Raw genomic sequence first — 16444 nt, 5'->3', positions numbered from 1 at the left:
TTCTACCGAGCCTGGATGAAGACATGTGCTACCAAGCAAGCGTCCTCGACATTGAGAAACACCCTCAATCTCGAGTACGCTTGCTTGGTTGCACATGTCTTCCGAGCGTCTTGCTTCAGAAGCGAGGCAAGAATACTTCCTGGCATTCGGAAAACGAAGAATGGAACAGGCGAGCAAGTGTGCAGGTGTGCGTCATATGAGAGGCCCCGCCTTACATTTGCCGCCACATATTTGGGGAAATTGGTCCGTGCGCAAAGCATTGTGGGGATTTTAAGACCGCGGAGTCTACACATGTGCAGCCTCGACATTTCTCCAAACGAAGTACGCCGGGCTCGGTAGAATTCCAAGTATGCCGGACATTGGAACAGTCCTTCGGCGGCACTTGATGACGTAGTATCCTTGAAATAGTGGCTCTGGAGCATCCTTCCTCGACATTGAGAAACACCCACTGTCATGCAACGCACTACCAAGACGGCAGTCGCAATTGCGCAGGTCTCGCTCATCTCAAACAGGCCTAATATCTATCCCCCACCAACAAGCCCCACCCCCTTAAATCCCCTGCACTATAAGCCCCGCCCACCACAAGTCTGCTTCTTCCCTACATGTCAACACACACCAATAATATTCACCTTTTTATCTACATAGTTACTTCTGCAGAGTTCTCAGAGGAATTTTAATTTTTTTTTGTACTCCTAGATGTGATTATGTTCAGTTAGTTTGAGTGGTTTTGGTTCTTGGTAAACTAAGGCTGCACAATTATTCCAAATGAGATCAAAATCCCTACATGGACTAGTGCAATATCCAAATTGTAGTAAGCACAATATTTGATAAATGCAGAGTATGTGAACGTATCTGTATGATGTATTGCAGAGCTGCAGATAAGTCCTGGCCTACAAACAGTTCTCTACAGACTTAATGATAAACCTTTGATTGTTACGGATCCATTTAATACAATTCAACCCATTCTGCAACTTCAGGCAAAAAGAATCCAAATGAGTTATTTGTATCCAAATTGAGCAGCCCTATGATAAAGAGTGTTATTCTACAATGCTTTGCACGACTAATGGCTACTTCAATGTAAAACAAATACAGAAACAACGTGATGAAAACTAAAAAATTGCAATTTATTCTCTATACCAGGGGTATTCAACTCAAATCCAACGAGGTCCAGTTATGGAAAATCTCCCCATGCAAATGTCCGGAACATCCAAATGTCTAAGTTGCTTTATGAATTAGTGTGATATATATTGAAGTAGCCTGTAGCTTTATCAACGTCTGCATGTAATCAACAACTGACTGCCAATCAAATAAAGAAAGTACAATTCATAAACAACAATATTTATTGTTAATTAACATTGAACTCTACAGATATACAGTAAATACTGTGGATATGTGTAATGTTCCTCTCGGGCTGCATTTAAAAATAAAATAGAGAAAATAAATAAAATAGCTTTTGAAAATATGTGCATCTTAAAAGTGCTTAATTTAGATAAATAAAATAAAGTGTAGCTGCAGCTTGAGTTTCCCTTTTTCTTTGTTAACCGTTTCACATCATGACTTACCCGTTTCAGACGATTATAGAACAATATCAGTCTTTACACATCATAACAATTGAACAGTTTTAAAGTTTCTCTTTCTTTCCCTCTTACTGTATATTGCAGTCCCTCACTCACTTTGTTTTATTCAGTGTGAGAATTGAGCTGGAGCTGCCAGGAGTTTAGATCTGGGCTGAAATGGTGTCAGGGCCATTCTCACACACACATGCAGGTGCTCATTGGTTAGCCTCGGTTCGCCCGCCCTGGAACCATATTTAGTTTAAATTTTGATCCTGGCGGACTGATCATATCGAGCTCTGAGACTGCTCATTTGACCTCAGTTCTGACTTGAGAGGGAATGTTTGGTCAAACACTTTGTGTTTTGTCTCATAGTGGCGTTTTGGCACTTTTAATGAGCGCCACGATCTCTGAACAAATGAGACACACTGGTTCTGTGCTCCCAGTGGGCAGGATGAACATGAATGAGTCCACTCAGGGTTCAAAGCTCTGTTCTCATGTCCACTTTCCTCTTCTTGGAGAGCGCCATGTGTAATTATTTGTCTCTCCCTTTCTGCCGCTAACACGCCCGTTCACTCTCCTCCCCGCTTCTCTCCCTGTCGCTAATTATTATCTTCACTCACGTTCCTCTCCGTTTCTCTCTGCCGCGCTCTCGTCTCTTCTTCTGTGTTTCTCTCCCTGTATCGCTCACTCGTCTCTTCTTCTGTGTTTCTCTCCCTGTATCGCTCACTCGTCTCTTCTTCTGTGTTTCTCTCCCTGTATCGCTCACTCGTCTCTTTCGCCCCCTGTCGGCGGAGGTTAAAATAGAATCGCCCCGTCAAAATTGAAATCCCCTATTAATGTATAGATTATAGGTCTGCCTGTTACTGAACTAGGCTCAAGACTAACGTCTTCATTTGTTTTGATATTGAATTGCCAATAATCCAACATTTACCAAATTGAGAAATATTGGTGAACTTATTGCTAATTATTTGACTTTAAGACAAATTTGTAAATTCTTTAAAATATTCACAATTAGTTATTATTTCTAAATTGAGCAGCCCTATGATAACGAGTGTTATTCTTCAATGCTTTGCACAACATGGGAAGTAAAGAAAACTTCTAATAAAATGTAAAACAAATTCAAAAATAGATCCAGGGTCAATCTGAAGATGTTAAAGCTAGAATTGAACATCTCAAAAAACATTCTTTCTCTTGATGTAATTGGCAATAGCACTCCAAGGCTTACCAGATTGATAAACTTTGGTGCACTTTTAGCATATTTTTTTTACTTTGAAGACAAAATGGTGAAAGCTGCGCTCATGCATTACCACCAAGGTGTAAAATAGCATTATCTATTTGTAAATGCTACAAGGCTCCTACCACCATGACTAAAAACTCTCCTACAGTACGTCGTCACATCCATTGCACCCTGGCATTAGTCCTCTTCCCTCTCCTCCCCCTCCTCACCCCTCTGTGTGCACATCATAAACACTAAGCTCTTGCTGTCCAGGCCTACGTGGGATTACTGGAACTTTCTGAGGCACGCAGCGAATATAGCGATCTGTGTATCCCCATGGTCATGGTCCCCGCCACCGTCTCCAACAATATCCCCGGGTCCGACCTCAGCATCGGCTCAGACACCGCTCTGAACGCCATTACTGATGTAAGTGCAGTGTAAGTGTGTGTGTAATTAGATTTTAAACACACACCATCCAGCCTGTGAGAGTTGGGGCTCCGCTGATCGTCAGCTCACATCCTCCGAAAAACAATCAGAAGGTTTATGATAAGTTAGGACAGTCAGGACACTTCAGTGAAGGGGCAACGTGACGTGTGTAAAAGGTCAGTGCATTCTTTTCTGTAAACACAAGCAGCCTCACACTCAAACCTTTCACATAAACAAGACCTTCATAATCATAGTAGCAGTGTAAATCACACCGTTTAACTTTCTCAAGAATTGAAACCCTCAAGAATTGGGAGGGATGAACCCCTCTTCAATGGTCACACATGCAGAGCACACAACACAAAAGTGAAATGTGTTCTCTGCTTTTAACCCATCCTAGTACCAGGAGTCTAGTACTAGGAGCAATGGGCAGTTATTGCACAGTGCCCGGGGAGCAATGGGAGTGAGGGAGGAAGGGGGATGTCCGGTGCCTTGCTCAAGGGCACCACGGCAAGGCAGGAGGTGAACTGGGACCTCTCCAAGTAGCAGTCCACACTCAGGTCTGGTCGGGGACTTGAACCGGCAACCTTACGGCTCACAGTCCAAGCCCCTACTGACTGAGCCACTGCCAGACTTATTTGTTTCTTATGTGTTAAAGGTCCCATGTCATGCTTTTCAGGTCAGTACCCGTCCCCTTGTGTGTTATGAAGGTTTTTCTGCATGTAAACGGTCTGCAGAGTCACAAACCCTCAAAGTACACCCTGTAGGGAGTAAAACTCTAACACAGAAAAGACCTGTCTATGCTGCCTCTGAACGCCTCGTTGGACATTTCTCTTTTTCCATTTTTTCCTTCCGGGTCCTTTTGACGTAACGAAGCCCAAATGGACCAATTGGTCCAAATGGACCAATTGGTCCAAATGGACCAATTGGCGGAGCTCCGTACAAACACACTCAGAGCCCAGGCTGTGAGTGTGTGTGCTCAGGCTGAGTTCCGCGGTGTCTCGCTGTCTCGCAGACCCCACGCAGCAACCAGGAAACGACACCAGTAATCCAGCTCACACTGTCCGCTCCTCGAGCCTCAAAGGGCGGAGCAGCGAGCCCCGCAATGTCCCGCCAACACGGCACCCAGACCCCACGCAGCATTCTCATCTGTTTGTCATTACTGGTTTCATTTCCTGGTTGCTAATAAACGCCATTGTAAAACATAATCACTGATGTTCAGCTGTAACGGTGGTGGACTCATCAGAACAGAGTGGGCGAGCTGACCAATCAGAGCACAGTGGGCTCATAGGGAGGGGGGGGCAGGAGCTCCAAAAAGCTGTGTATTGTAGTGAATACACATACTATACAGAGATGCTGGATGAGAAATCAATGTGAGTTTGGAACATTGAACAATGTAAATCTATTCTAGTTGACCTCAACAATGGAATTATGATCAGTAGAAATGGCTTGACATGGGACCTTTAAATATACAGTAAGTTGCAACGTTGACAGGGCCTGGGACTTTAGTTTTCCACTGCCAACAACTAGGCCGTGGCTATCTATCTATCTAGGCCCTAAATCTTGAATTTCTAACACAAACTCAAACACAATTCATCCTGGTGACACAACCTCCGAAGAAAGGTGTGCAGAAAAGAAAACACATTTTGTAACAAAACATTGAGTTAGTTATTACGCTTCTCTGAGAAGGAAACAGTCATATGAATAATTAGAAACACTAATAAGGAAACGGAAGAAACAGTAAGAAGTCCCTCACAGTCAGTACCATCATACAGAGAAACCATCAAAACATCTTATTCCTGATTGTAGCAGGATGTGAGCGGGTCAGCTGACCTCAGGTAAGTGCATGTAGTCACGTGTTGCCCTTGCTTGTTTGTTGTGGAAACAGCAGATGATGACCGGTGATCTGCTTCCGTGCAACAGGGACGCTGAGGGGGGGTCAAACTGGCCCTGGGTCAGAGCCTTTAGAGCAGGGGGGTCAAACTAAAATACACAGTGGGCCAAAATAAAAAAAATGGGTACTAGTCGAGGGCCGGACTGGTTCAATGTTTATTGCAGAACGTATTGAAATGAACTCATTAAATTGTTGCCTATAAAAACAACATTAAACATTAAATAATCAGTTCATTCATTTCTTATGGCTCTATCTGCAGCTTCTCCAGAGTCATTTCTTATGATTACATTTTCCCACAGGCCAACAACAGCTTCAACAAAACTATTTCCCTCAAAGAGAAACCAAACATGCCCTGTTGTCGTGAGAGAGAAAGTGCAGAAGGAAACATCCATTAAACTCAGTGTGCTGCTCTGTGATGCTCGTTCAGATACTTGGCATCTCATCTTGGGTGCAAGGTCATCAATGTTTGGGGTCAGGCTCTGAGCTGAGGAGACCCTCAGGATGGAGTGAAGGTGTGCGTGCAATATACCGGCGGGCCAGATCTAATAGCAATTAGAAATTATCCTGCGGGCCGAAATTAAATCCACCACGGGCCTGATTTGGCCCCCGGGCCTTGAGTTTGACACATCTGCTTTAGAGAGTGTGTGTGTGTGCACTCTCTGTAGGATAAGAGTGTGTGTGCATGCTGTTTAGACACGCTCTGTAATAATAATAATAATAATAATAATAATAATAATAACTTCAATGTATAAAACGCCTTTTAGGGGACCCAAGGTCGCTGTGTTCTCTTCATTCTGGATGTTCTGTGGAGCCCGGCCCTCTGCTAGTTCTTGTTCATAAAAGGAAAGATTGCCTGTATCCTCCGGAGAGCCGCCCCTATCGCTATCTTGTTGTCGCGTCAACACGTCTTGATGTAGGCCAGGGTGAAAATATCCCCCCCCCCTCCCACACACACACACACACACACACACACACACACACACACACACACACACACACACACACACACACACACACACACACACACACACACACACACACACACACACACACACACACACACACACACACACACACTGCCCCCATCCCATCTCCTCTAAGACAATGGGAAGCCAAAGCCCCCGTCCAACTGTCCAATGGAGAGAGCCAGCAGCATACACGCACACGCACACGCACACACACACACACACACACACACACACACACACACACACACACACACACACACACACACACACACACACACACACACACACACACACACACACACACACACACACACACACACACACACTTTACAGAGCTGCATCTTCATGGCCTAAGTTTTAAAGAAGTACTCCCTTTACTTGTGTCCTTAAACCCTGGTGGACTTAAGGAATAAGTTCACGTTCTGATCTGATAACATCTTTAAAACTAAAATTACAAATATTTCTTGATCTTTTCAAGGTTTGGACAGCTCATAAAAATGTGTTTGTTTTTTTCCAATAATGGAAAATTCGTTTATTTCATGTTTAGAAACTGCACAAATAGTCTAATTAATGTGAAAATTACTATCTAAAACATTCCCTAATGAAGGAGTAATTGGGACACGCCTTCATTTACAACAAATACAATATCAGTACTGAAGGAAACAAGTAAAGGCAGCCACTGAGCACCATGAAGCGCCTCGGCCTCCATCACAAAGACACCTTGAGATATACGATAATACTTTATTGGTCGGATCAAGTCTGACATGTGACTTGCATAACAGCAGCTCCATGTGTAGCATCAACAGACACATATCAAAACACAATACATGAACAACAAACATTCAACATAACAGCAGGATCAGAGAGAGACAACCTGCTCAAAGAGCCTCCAGCGTGCATTCGATCTGGATTCAGCTCTGTGTTTACTGTGAGGACTGAAGGATGCTTCAGTCTTTATGGTAGTGTGCCCCCTGGTGGTCTAACCCTGTATCGCGGCCTCCAGGCCTTTGAGTCCCTCCTGAAGCTGTTCGAGGCCCGGCTCCACCACGAGGAGTTTTGCATCCCGATGTGCATGCTGCCTGCGACAATTAGTAACAACGTGCCGGGCACCGACCTCACTATCGGAGCCGACACGGCGCTCAACGCCATCGTGGAGGTAAGGGCCAGAAAAGCGATCAGAAACAAATCACAGTTACCTCTCTTATTATTTACAAAGAAATACTATTTGAACCTATGGAGAAGCCTTGATAGCAGTAAGGAAATCTACAATCTGTGAGTACAAATATTCCTGATGAACCAGACAAGAGAACTCTAATTCCCAGAATGCACCTGCATGTCAGTGACTGTTGTATTTTTGTATTGATGATGTTTACCTGTGTGTTCCTGCCAGTGTGTGTGTGATGCTGTGTTTTTAGAGGAGTGCACCGGGACATATTTTTATTTCTGGATTGTAAAATGTTTGACCCTCTGGTCTGTTGATACCAGATGTTTAAAGTCAAGGTTTGCAAAAAAGAGTTTATTGTCCTGATAGATATAACTGGAATTATAAAACAGGCCCAGTATGCACAGGGTAACTCTGACGCATTCACAAACCATCAGAATTTCAGATTATTTAAAATTTGTCTTCATCTTTCTAAGGCCGTGAGCTTCAATTATTTTAGACCCACAAAAAAAAAGACAATTCTTTATTTTGAAAATATTTGATGGTGAGCAAAGTCAATCATTTTCGAAGAGAGCATACCTGTACAGTTGAAAAGGAAACATGTATAAAGCTGCCTCAAGTTTTTCAATTGTTGAAACCTGACACTTGTTTTTAAGTTTTCCAACTTCATTTGTAGCTTTCCTGTCATTGAGTAGATTTGCAGGTGAATAGGACTCACATTCAAATGGATACCAAAGAGTCATAATCAGGTTCTTACGGTCATTAAAAACCTGGAAAAGTCATTCAAAATGCTAATTCCAGGCCTTGGGAAAGTTTTGGAAAATTTTTCCCAAGGTTTTGGAAAAGTCATGGAAATGTAACTTAAGTTGCATCAAATATAATTTATATTTTATCTAAACGCCAAAATAGTTATACTATAATGATAATAAATACTGTATCGTATAGTAATGAAACGTAAAATGGCTTTTAGCTGACGAGTTGTTTTGCTGGTGAGAGATTTGAGTTGCTTTAGTCTGTAGAAGCTAGCCAGGCTACTATTGGATTTGTTTTAGATAGGCACAACATGTTTCATTTACAGACCTTATTTTCCTGTTCCATGTTAAAATAAACAATTTCCAGTGGTACCGCTGAGAAAGAGTTATTTTTTTGCTCATGGAAAATCAGGTAAAGGTCCTGGAAAATCATTGAAAAGTCATTGGTGAAAAAGTGTGTGAACCCTGAGTATTGCTAAGCTCTGTATAGTTGCAACATCTACATTTATATTTTTACATCCTTACATTATACCGTTTTTATTCAACTGTACAGTTATTTTTGTATTTCTGTATATTTATTTATTATTTATTTTATTTAAAAAAAATTATTTGCATTTTAAGAAATTATTCACACAGCATAGGTCCTGGAGAAGTCATTGAGAAGTCATTGAGAAGTCATTGAACAGTCATTGGTGAAAAAGTCATTGAACCCTGAATACTAGGAGAAGCTAAATGAAGTCTCATCGTTGGTAAACGCTCCACTAATGGCCTCATGGTCTGTAATCATCACTAAGGAGTTAACCTGTGCATCACTGGGAATGATTGATCTGGCTCTTATCGGCATGAACTGCTGAAGGTCACTGAAGCTGCATGTGTACCCGGTTGACTTTACTAAACACATTTCTAAAGTAGAGCTGCAGCTGATCATCACCAACTGTTCTTGTTCAGATTATGAATTGTGTAGTTTAAAGACAAACATCTAAATTCCTATCAGTTTTCTTCAGCCCAAAATTCTGATTTACTTCGACTGGCCAAAACCAGAAAAAGTATTTCATTCGAAGCCTCAACGTTTTGACTTCGTGTGAAACGATATAAAGAGTTTGTTATGAATCGCCTCAGCTCTCCTTCAGTGGACAGATCCTCCACGTTGCTGTCATTGACTCTTTCCTCTGCGTGTGATTCAGACGTGTGATCGCATCAAGCAGTCGGCCAGCGGCACCAAGCGCAGGGTCTTCATCATCGAGACCATGGGGGGGTACTGCGGGTACCTGGCCACCGTGGGGGGGCTGGCTTCCGGAGCCGACACCGTCTACATCTACGAGGAACCGTTTGACATCCGGGACCTGCAGGTCAGAGAGACAGCTAAGATCACTCTGAGTGTTTAGTTATTAAAGGTGTCCCCTCTTCTTCATGTCTCTCTACATCAACATGTGTCCCCTCTTCTTCATGTCTCTTCTACAGTACATCAACATGTGTCCCCTCTTCTTCATGTCTCTTCTACATCAACATGTGTCCCCTCTTCTTCATGTCTCTTCTACATCAACATGTGTCCCCTCTTCTTCCTGTCTCTTCTACATCAACATGTGTCCCCTCTTCTTCATGTCTCTTCTACATCAACATGTGTCCCCTCTTCTTCATGTCTATTCTACATCAACATGTGTCCCCTCTTCTTCATGTCTCTTCTACATCAACATGTGTCCCCTCTTCTCCATGTCTCTTCTACATCAACATGTGTCCCCTCTTCTCCATGTCTCTTCTACATCAACATGTGTCCCCTCTTCTTCATGTCTCTTCTACATCAACATGTGTCCCCTCTTCTCCATGTCTCTTCTACATCAACATGTGTCCCCTCTTCTCCATGTCTCTTCTACATCAACATGTGTCCCCTCTTCTCCATGTCTCTTCTACATCAACATGTGTCCCCTCTTCTTCATGTCTCTTCTACATCAACATGTGTCCCCTCTTCTCCATGTCTCTTCTACATCAACATGTGTCCCCTCTTCTCCATGTCTCTTCTACATCAACATGTGTCCCCTCTTCTCCATGTCTCTTCTACATCAACATGTGTCCCCTCTTCTCCATGTCTCTTCTACATCAACATGTGTCCCCTCTTCCTCATGTCTCTTCTACATCAACATGTGTCCCCTCTTCTTCATGTCTCTTCTACATCAACATGTGTCCCCTCTTCTCCATGTCTCTTCTACATCAACATGTGTCCCCTCTTCTTCATGTCTCTTCTACATCAACATGTGTCCCCTCTTCTTCATGTCTCTTCTACATCAACATGTGTCCCCTCTTCTTCATGTCTTGTCTACATCAGCATGTGTCCCCTCTTCTTCATGTCTCTTCTACATCAACATGTGTCCCCTCTTCTTCATGTCTCTTCTACATCAACATGTGTCCCCTCTTCTTCATGTCTCTTCTACATCAACATGTGTCCCCTCTTCCTCATGTCTCTTCTTCATCAACATGTGTCCCCTCTTCTTCATGTCTCTTCTTCATCAACATGTGTCCCCTCTTCTTCATGTCTCTTCTACATCAACATGTGTCCCCTCTTCTTCATGTCTCTTCTACATCAACATGTGTCCCCTCTTCTTCATGTCTCTCTACATCAACATGTGTCCCCTCTTCTCCATGTCTCTTCTACATCAACATGTGTCCCCTCTTCTTCATGTCTCTTCTACATCAACATGTGTCCCCTCTTCTTCATGTCTTGTCTACATCAGCATGTGTCCCCTCTTCTTCATGTCTCTTCTACATCAACATGTGTCCCCTCTTCTTCATGTCTCTTCTACATCAACATGTGTCCCCTCTTCTTCACGTCTCTTCTACATCAACATGTGTCCCCTCTTCTTCATGTCTCTTCTACATCAACATGTGTCCCCACTTCTTCATGTCTCTTCTACATCAACATGTGTCCCCTCTTCTTCATGTCTCTTCTACATCAACATGTGTCCCCTCTTCTTCATGTCTCTTCTTCATCAACATGTGTCCCCTCTTCTTCATGTCTCTTCTACATCAACATGTGTCCCCTCTTCTTCATGTCTCTTCTACATCAACATGTGTCCCCTCTTCTTCATGTCTCTTCTACATCAACATGTGTCCCCTCTTCTTCATGTCTCTTCTACATCAACATGTGTCCCCTCTTCTCCATGTCTCTCTACATCAACATGTGTCCCCTGTTCTTCATGTCTCTTCTACATCAACATGTGTCCCCTCTTCTTCATGTCTCTTCTACATCAACATGTGTCCCCTCTTCTTCATGTCTCTTCTACATCAACATGTGTCCCCTCTTCTTCATGTCTCTTCTACATCAACATGTGTCCCCTCTTCTTCATGTCTCTTCTACATCAACATGTGTCCCCTCTTCTTCATGTCTCTTCTACATCAACATGTGTCCCCTCTTCTCCATGTCTCTCTACATCAACATGTGTCCCCTGTTCTCCATGTCTCTTCTACATCAACATGTGTCCCCTCTTCTCCATGTCTCTTCTACATCAACATGTGTCCCCTCTTCTTCATGTCTCTTCTACATCAACATGTGTCCCCTCTTCTTCATGTCTCTTCTACATCAACATGTGTCCCCTGTTCTCCATGTCTCTTCTACATCAACATGTGTCCCCTCTTCTCCATGTCTCTTCTACATCAACATGTGTCCCCTCTTCTTCATGTCTCTTCTACATCAACATGTGTCCCCTCTTCTTCATGTCTCTTCTACATCAACATGTGTCCCCTCTTCTCCATGTCTCTCTACATCAACATGTGTCCCCTGTTCTTCATGTCTCTTCTACATCAACATGTGTCCCCTCTTCTTCATGTCTCTTCTACATCAACATGTGTCCCCTCTTCTTCATGTCTCTTCTACATCAACATGTGTCCCCTCTTCTTCATGTCTCTTCTACATCAACATGTGTCCCCTCTTCTTCATGTCTCTTCTACATCAACATGTGTCCCCTCTTCTTCATGTCTCTTCTACATCAACATGTGTCCCCTCTTCTCCATGTCTCTCTACATCAACATGTGTCCCCTGTTCTCCATGTCTCTTCTACATCAACATGTGTCCCCTCTTCTTCATGTCTCTTCTACATCAACATGTGTCCCCTCTTCTTCATGTCTCTTCTACATCAACATGTGTCCCCTGTTCTCCATGTCTCTTCTACATCAACATGTGTCCCCTCTTCTCCATGTCTCTTCTACATCAACATGTGTCCCCTCTTCTTCATGTGTCTTCTACATCAACATGTGTCCCCTCTTCTTCATGTCTCTTCTACATCAACATGTGTCCCCTCTTCTTCAAGTCTCTTCTACATCAACATGTGTCCCCTCTTCTTCATGTCTCTTCTACATCAACATGTGTCCCCTCTCCTTCATGTCTCTTCTATATCAACATGTGTCCCCTCTGTGGAAAGAGACTCTGAAAGTTTCAGGAACAAAGATTCTCTCTCTTTTTGATCCATTTCTATAAAAACCTGTCTGAAAATGAGCTGATCAGATTTTGGACACTTTATGATGTCATAACGATGTGTTGTCTTGAGTAACCATTAGCCAATCAGCAACCAAGGTAACCCCCCCCCCCCCCGACCTTATCACTTGAATCTCCTCCTAGAGCACCATTGTGTTCTTTTTAACCAAATGTCTCTCAGAGGGGCGTGGGGAGGGGCTCCTTATTTTCATCTAAAGTAACAGACTCAGCACTTTGGAAACAGGGCTGAAACAGAGGGGATTATGGGTAATGCTGCAAGGAGCTGTTTGGTGTTTCAGCCAATCAGAGACAGGTTCTGTATATATCTGAGAACTATAATATGGGACCTTTAAAACAACATAGGGACCACCATGTCTCTCTTTCTTCTTCATAACATCAACAGATATGCTTCTATAGGTGCTTTTTCAGAGCCTTCATTTAAGTTGTTGACGTACAGGATTTGATATCTTTTGAGACTCTCCTCCTGACTCCGTCACTTTGCCTCGTCCCGCATGTGACCCAGATGACGGCATTGCGTCGTGTGAAGGAAAGGTATGAATAACTCTGCACTGCATCGCTCATCACATGACAGACGGATCCGGTCATGTGATCGGAGGCTTCAGGACGGTCACTGTGTCAAACCTGAGCTCTGTTCTTAATCACAACTCTTTAAATGGCATAGAGTAGCTCTTCACCTAACACACACACACACACACACACACACACACACACACACACACACACACACACACACACACACACACACACACACACACACACAGAACGGTTGTTTTTGGTTCCAGGGCATCAGAAATGTTCATGCGGTATCTCCTCACTTTTCCACACAAGCATTCATATATTTGGTGACGGTCAAAGGATTTGACTCCTAATTAACTTTGCCGACCTGCTGCCCCCTAGTGGTGTGAGTGTCCTCCTGCAGCCTCTCCCCTCTGAAGGGAACACGGATCTGAGGGGGGGGGGGGGTTTAAGGATCTCAAGCTTGTGATTTGTCACTTTGTTTGCTGCGCGTGCAGGTTGCAGCGCTCCGGTTTAACGCGGGACTTTTTTCTGTGTTTTCAGGCCAACGTGGAGCATCTGACGCAGAAGATGAAGACGACCATCCAGAGAGGGCTGGTGCTCAGGTGAGGCTTCCTTCTTATTATCACCTCACACACACTCTTTAGCCTCTTGGATGTTGCATGAGACTGTGTGTGTGTAAAACTGACGGAGAGAACAGACTCTAAAATAATATTTCGGATTGTTTTTTAATTGTAAATAATCTTTACCCCGTGCTGCATTTCTGTAGATAAACATCAGTTTTAATGTCGTTGAAGGACTTTGACAGCTAATCGACCTCACACACTTTACTTCCCGTCATCTTTCGGGTCTATTTCGGTCCTCTGCACCATCAGGCTGTGTAAAATGCTCCCAGCAGGACGGAGCTGGGAGGAAATAGGACGGAGGATATATTTCGGACGGTGTGTCGGTGACATTGTATATCTGTGCTGAGGGTGCACCTGCAGAGCACATGTGTCCTATATAACATCGGAGCAGTAAAGATAATGCCCTGGCTCAAGGGCACAACGGCACTTTGTTCGACGGCTTAGAGGGAGGATTCCTTTTTACGATGGATAGTTTACATCTCAGGGAATTAGTTTGTTGGTAGAAAGTAGTTCCGAAGAAGTGTCCGGTAGTTTCTTTCTTTTTATTTCAGCGTACCGACCCCTTTGTAATGTTTGTGTTCTTTAGGAATGAGAACTCCAATGAGAACTACACCACTGACTTCATCTACCAGCTGTACACCGAGGAGGGGAAGGGGGTGTTCGACTGCAGGAAGAACATCCTGGGTCACATGCAGCAGGTGAGACACACACACACACACACACACACACACACACACACACACACACACACACACACACACACACACACACACACACACACACACACACACACACACACACACACACACACACACACACACACACACACACACACACACACACACACACACACACACACACACACACACACACACACACACACACACACACACACACACACACACACACACAAAATACAAAGAATGTGTGAAAAACAATCTTACATAACCTTACTAAGGACTAAGCATTTAAATATCTATACATAAATAACGTATACAAAAACGTATTTTGCTTTTTCTTGAATAATAATTATTTGTGAAGTGTAATTTATTTAAATGACACTTCATTTTTCAAGTCTCTCCTGAGGCATGCTTTATGCATCGCACATATATTGTACAAATATCCTTATTTTTGAACTTGTGGTTTTATATTGTCCGTCCTTTCCCCAGGGAGGAGCTCCGTCTCCCTTTGACAGAAACTTTGGCACTAAAGTAGCCGCTAAAGCCGTTCAGTGGATCTCACGGACGCTCAAGGACTCTTACAAAGGAGGTAAGACCAAACATGATGAGACATTTAGTTATTTCTGGTCTGTGTGTGAGTGTGTCTTTCCTTAAAGGTCACCTATTGGGCTAAATCCACTTATTCTCTTCTACATCAACATGTGTCCCCTCTTCTTCATGTCTCTTCTACATCAACATGTGTCCCCTCTTCTCCATGTCTCTTCTACATCAACATGTGTCCCCTCTTCTTCATGTCTCTTCTACATCAACATGTGTCCCCTCTTCCTCATGTCTCTTCTACATCAACATGTGTCCCCTCTTCTCCATGTCTCTTCTACATCAACATGTGTCCCCTCTTCTTCATGTCTCTCTACATCAACATGTGTCCCCTCTTCTTCATGTCTCTTCTACATCAACATGTGTCCCCTCTTCTTCATGTCTCTTCTACATCAACATGTGTCCCCTCTTCTCCATGTCTCTTCTACATCAACATGTGTCCCCTCTTCTTCATGTCTCTTCTACATCAACATGTGTCCCCTCTTCTTCATGTCTCTTCTACATCAACATGTGTCCCCTCTTCTTCATGTCTCTTCTACATCAACATGTGTCCCCTCTTCTTCATGTCTCTTCTACATCAACATGTGTCCCCTCTTCTCCATGTCTCTTCTACATCAACATGTGTCCCCTCTGTGGAAAGAGACTCTGAAAGTTTCAGGAACAAAGATTCTCTCTCTTTTTGATCCATTTCTATAAAAACCTGTCCGAAAATGAGCTGATCAGATTTTGGCCACTTTATGATGTCATAACGATGTTTTGGCTTGTGTGACCATTAGCCAATCAGCAACCAAGGTAACCCCCCCCCCCCCCACACCTGATCACCTGAATCTCCTCCTAGAGCACCATTGAGTTCTTTTTAACCAAATATCTCTCAGAGGGGCGTGGGGAGGGGCTCCTTTTTTTCATCTGAAGGGGCCTACACACCAAGCTGACACCAAAGAACACGTCCCGGATGAACACGACTGTTGTGTCGCCTCACGTCTCCTGCGTCTTGGCCAACAGTCGCATTGGAACACACCGCAAAGACTTCAGCCGACGGCCAAGTAGCACGTACGAACTGCGTATGCGTGAGTGGCAATAACTGTCCTTATCAGCAGGCGGCGGTAGTGTGTATTCGTCATTTTAAATAAAAAAAAAATAAAAAAATCAATATCATTATACATGGTGTATATAGGATATATATATATTTGGGCGGTGGTGGCGAAGTTGATAGGGACTTGGCATGGCAACTGGAAGGTCACCAGTTCAAGTCCCGGCAAGACCAAGTGCTACCGAGGTGTCCCTGAGCAAGGCACCGTTCCCACACTGCTCCCCGGGCGCCGTTCAAAATGGCAGCACACTGCTCCTAACACTAGGATGGGTCAAATGCAGAGAAACAATTTCCCCACGGGGATTAATAAAGTATATCAAAATCAAAAAAAAAAGAGGCAACAACCGGAATACAGACTGCGTGATACACCGAGAGAAGAAGAACAGACTGCGTGATACACCGAGAGAAGAAGAACAGACTGCGTTATACACCGAGAGAAGAAGAACAGACTGTGTGATACACCGAGAGAAGAAGAACAGAC

General features: G+C 43.6%; 1 protein-coding gene across 3 annotated transcripts in view; it reads left to right on the top strand.

Annotated features, from left to right (window-relative positions):
• Positions 1-16444, top strand: part of LOC307020229 (ATP-dependent 6-phosphofructokinase, platelet type-like) — a 55346-nt gene that overhangs the window by 36844 nt on the left and 2058 nt on the right. Inside the window, exons 16-21 of one of the 3 annotated variants that reach the window (XM_079651462.1) lie at positions 3046-3198; positions 7061-7213; positions 9156-9320; positions 13514-13575; positions 14183-14294; positions 14766-14865. In XM_079651462.1, coding sequence (XP_079507588.1) covers positions 3046-3198; positions 7061-7213; positions 9156-9320; positions 13514-13575; positions 14183-14294; positions 14766-14865 — 745 coding nt within the window. The remainder of the gene's footprint in view (positions 1-3045; positions 3199-7060; positions 7214-9155; positions 9321-13513; positions 13576-14182; positions 14295-14765; positions 14866-16444) is intronic. The other 2 variants (XM_079651460.1, XM_079651461.1) reach the window with 2 other exon arrangements.

This window comes from Notothenia rossii (assembly GCF_949606895.1).
Source record: "Notothenia rossii genome assembly, chromosome: 9".
Taxonomy (NCBI): Eukaryota; Metazoa; Chordata; class Actinopteri; order Perciformes; family Nototheniidae; genus Notothenia; species Notothenia rossii.
The sequence above is the reverse complement of the archived record's forward strand: the minus strand, read 5'-3'. Positions and strand labels throughout refer to the sequence as shown.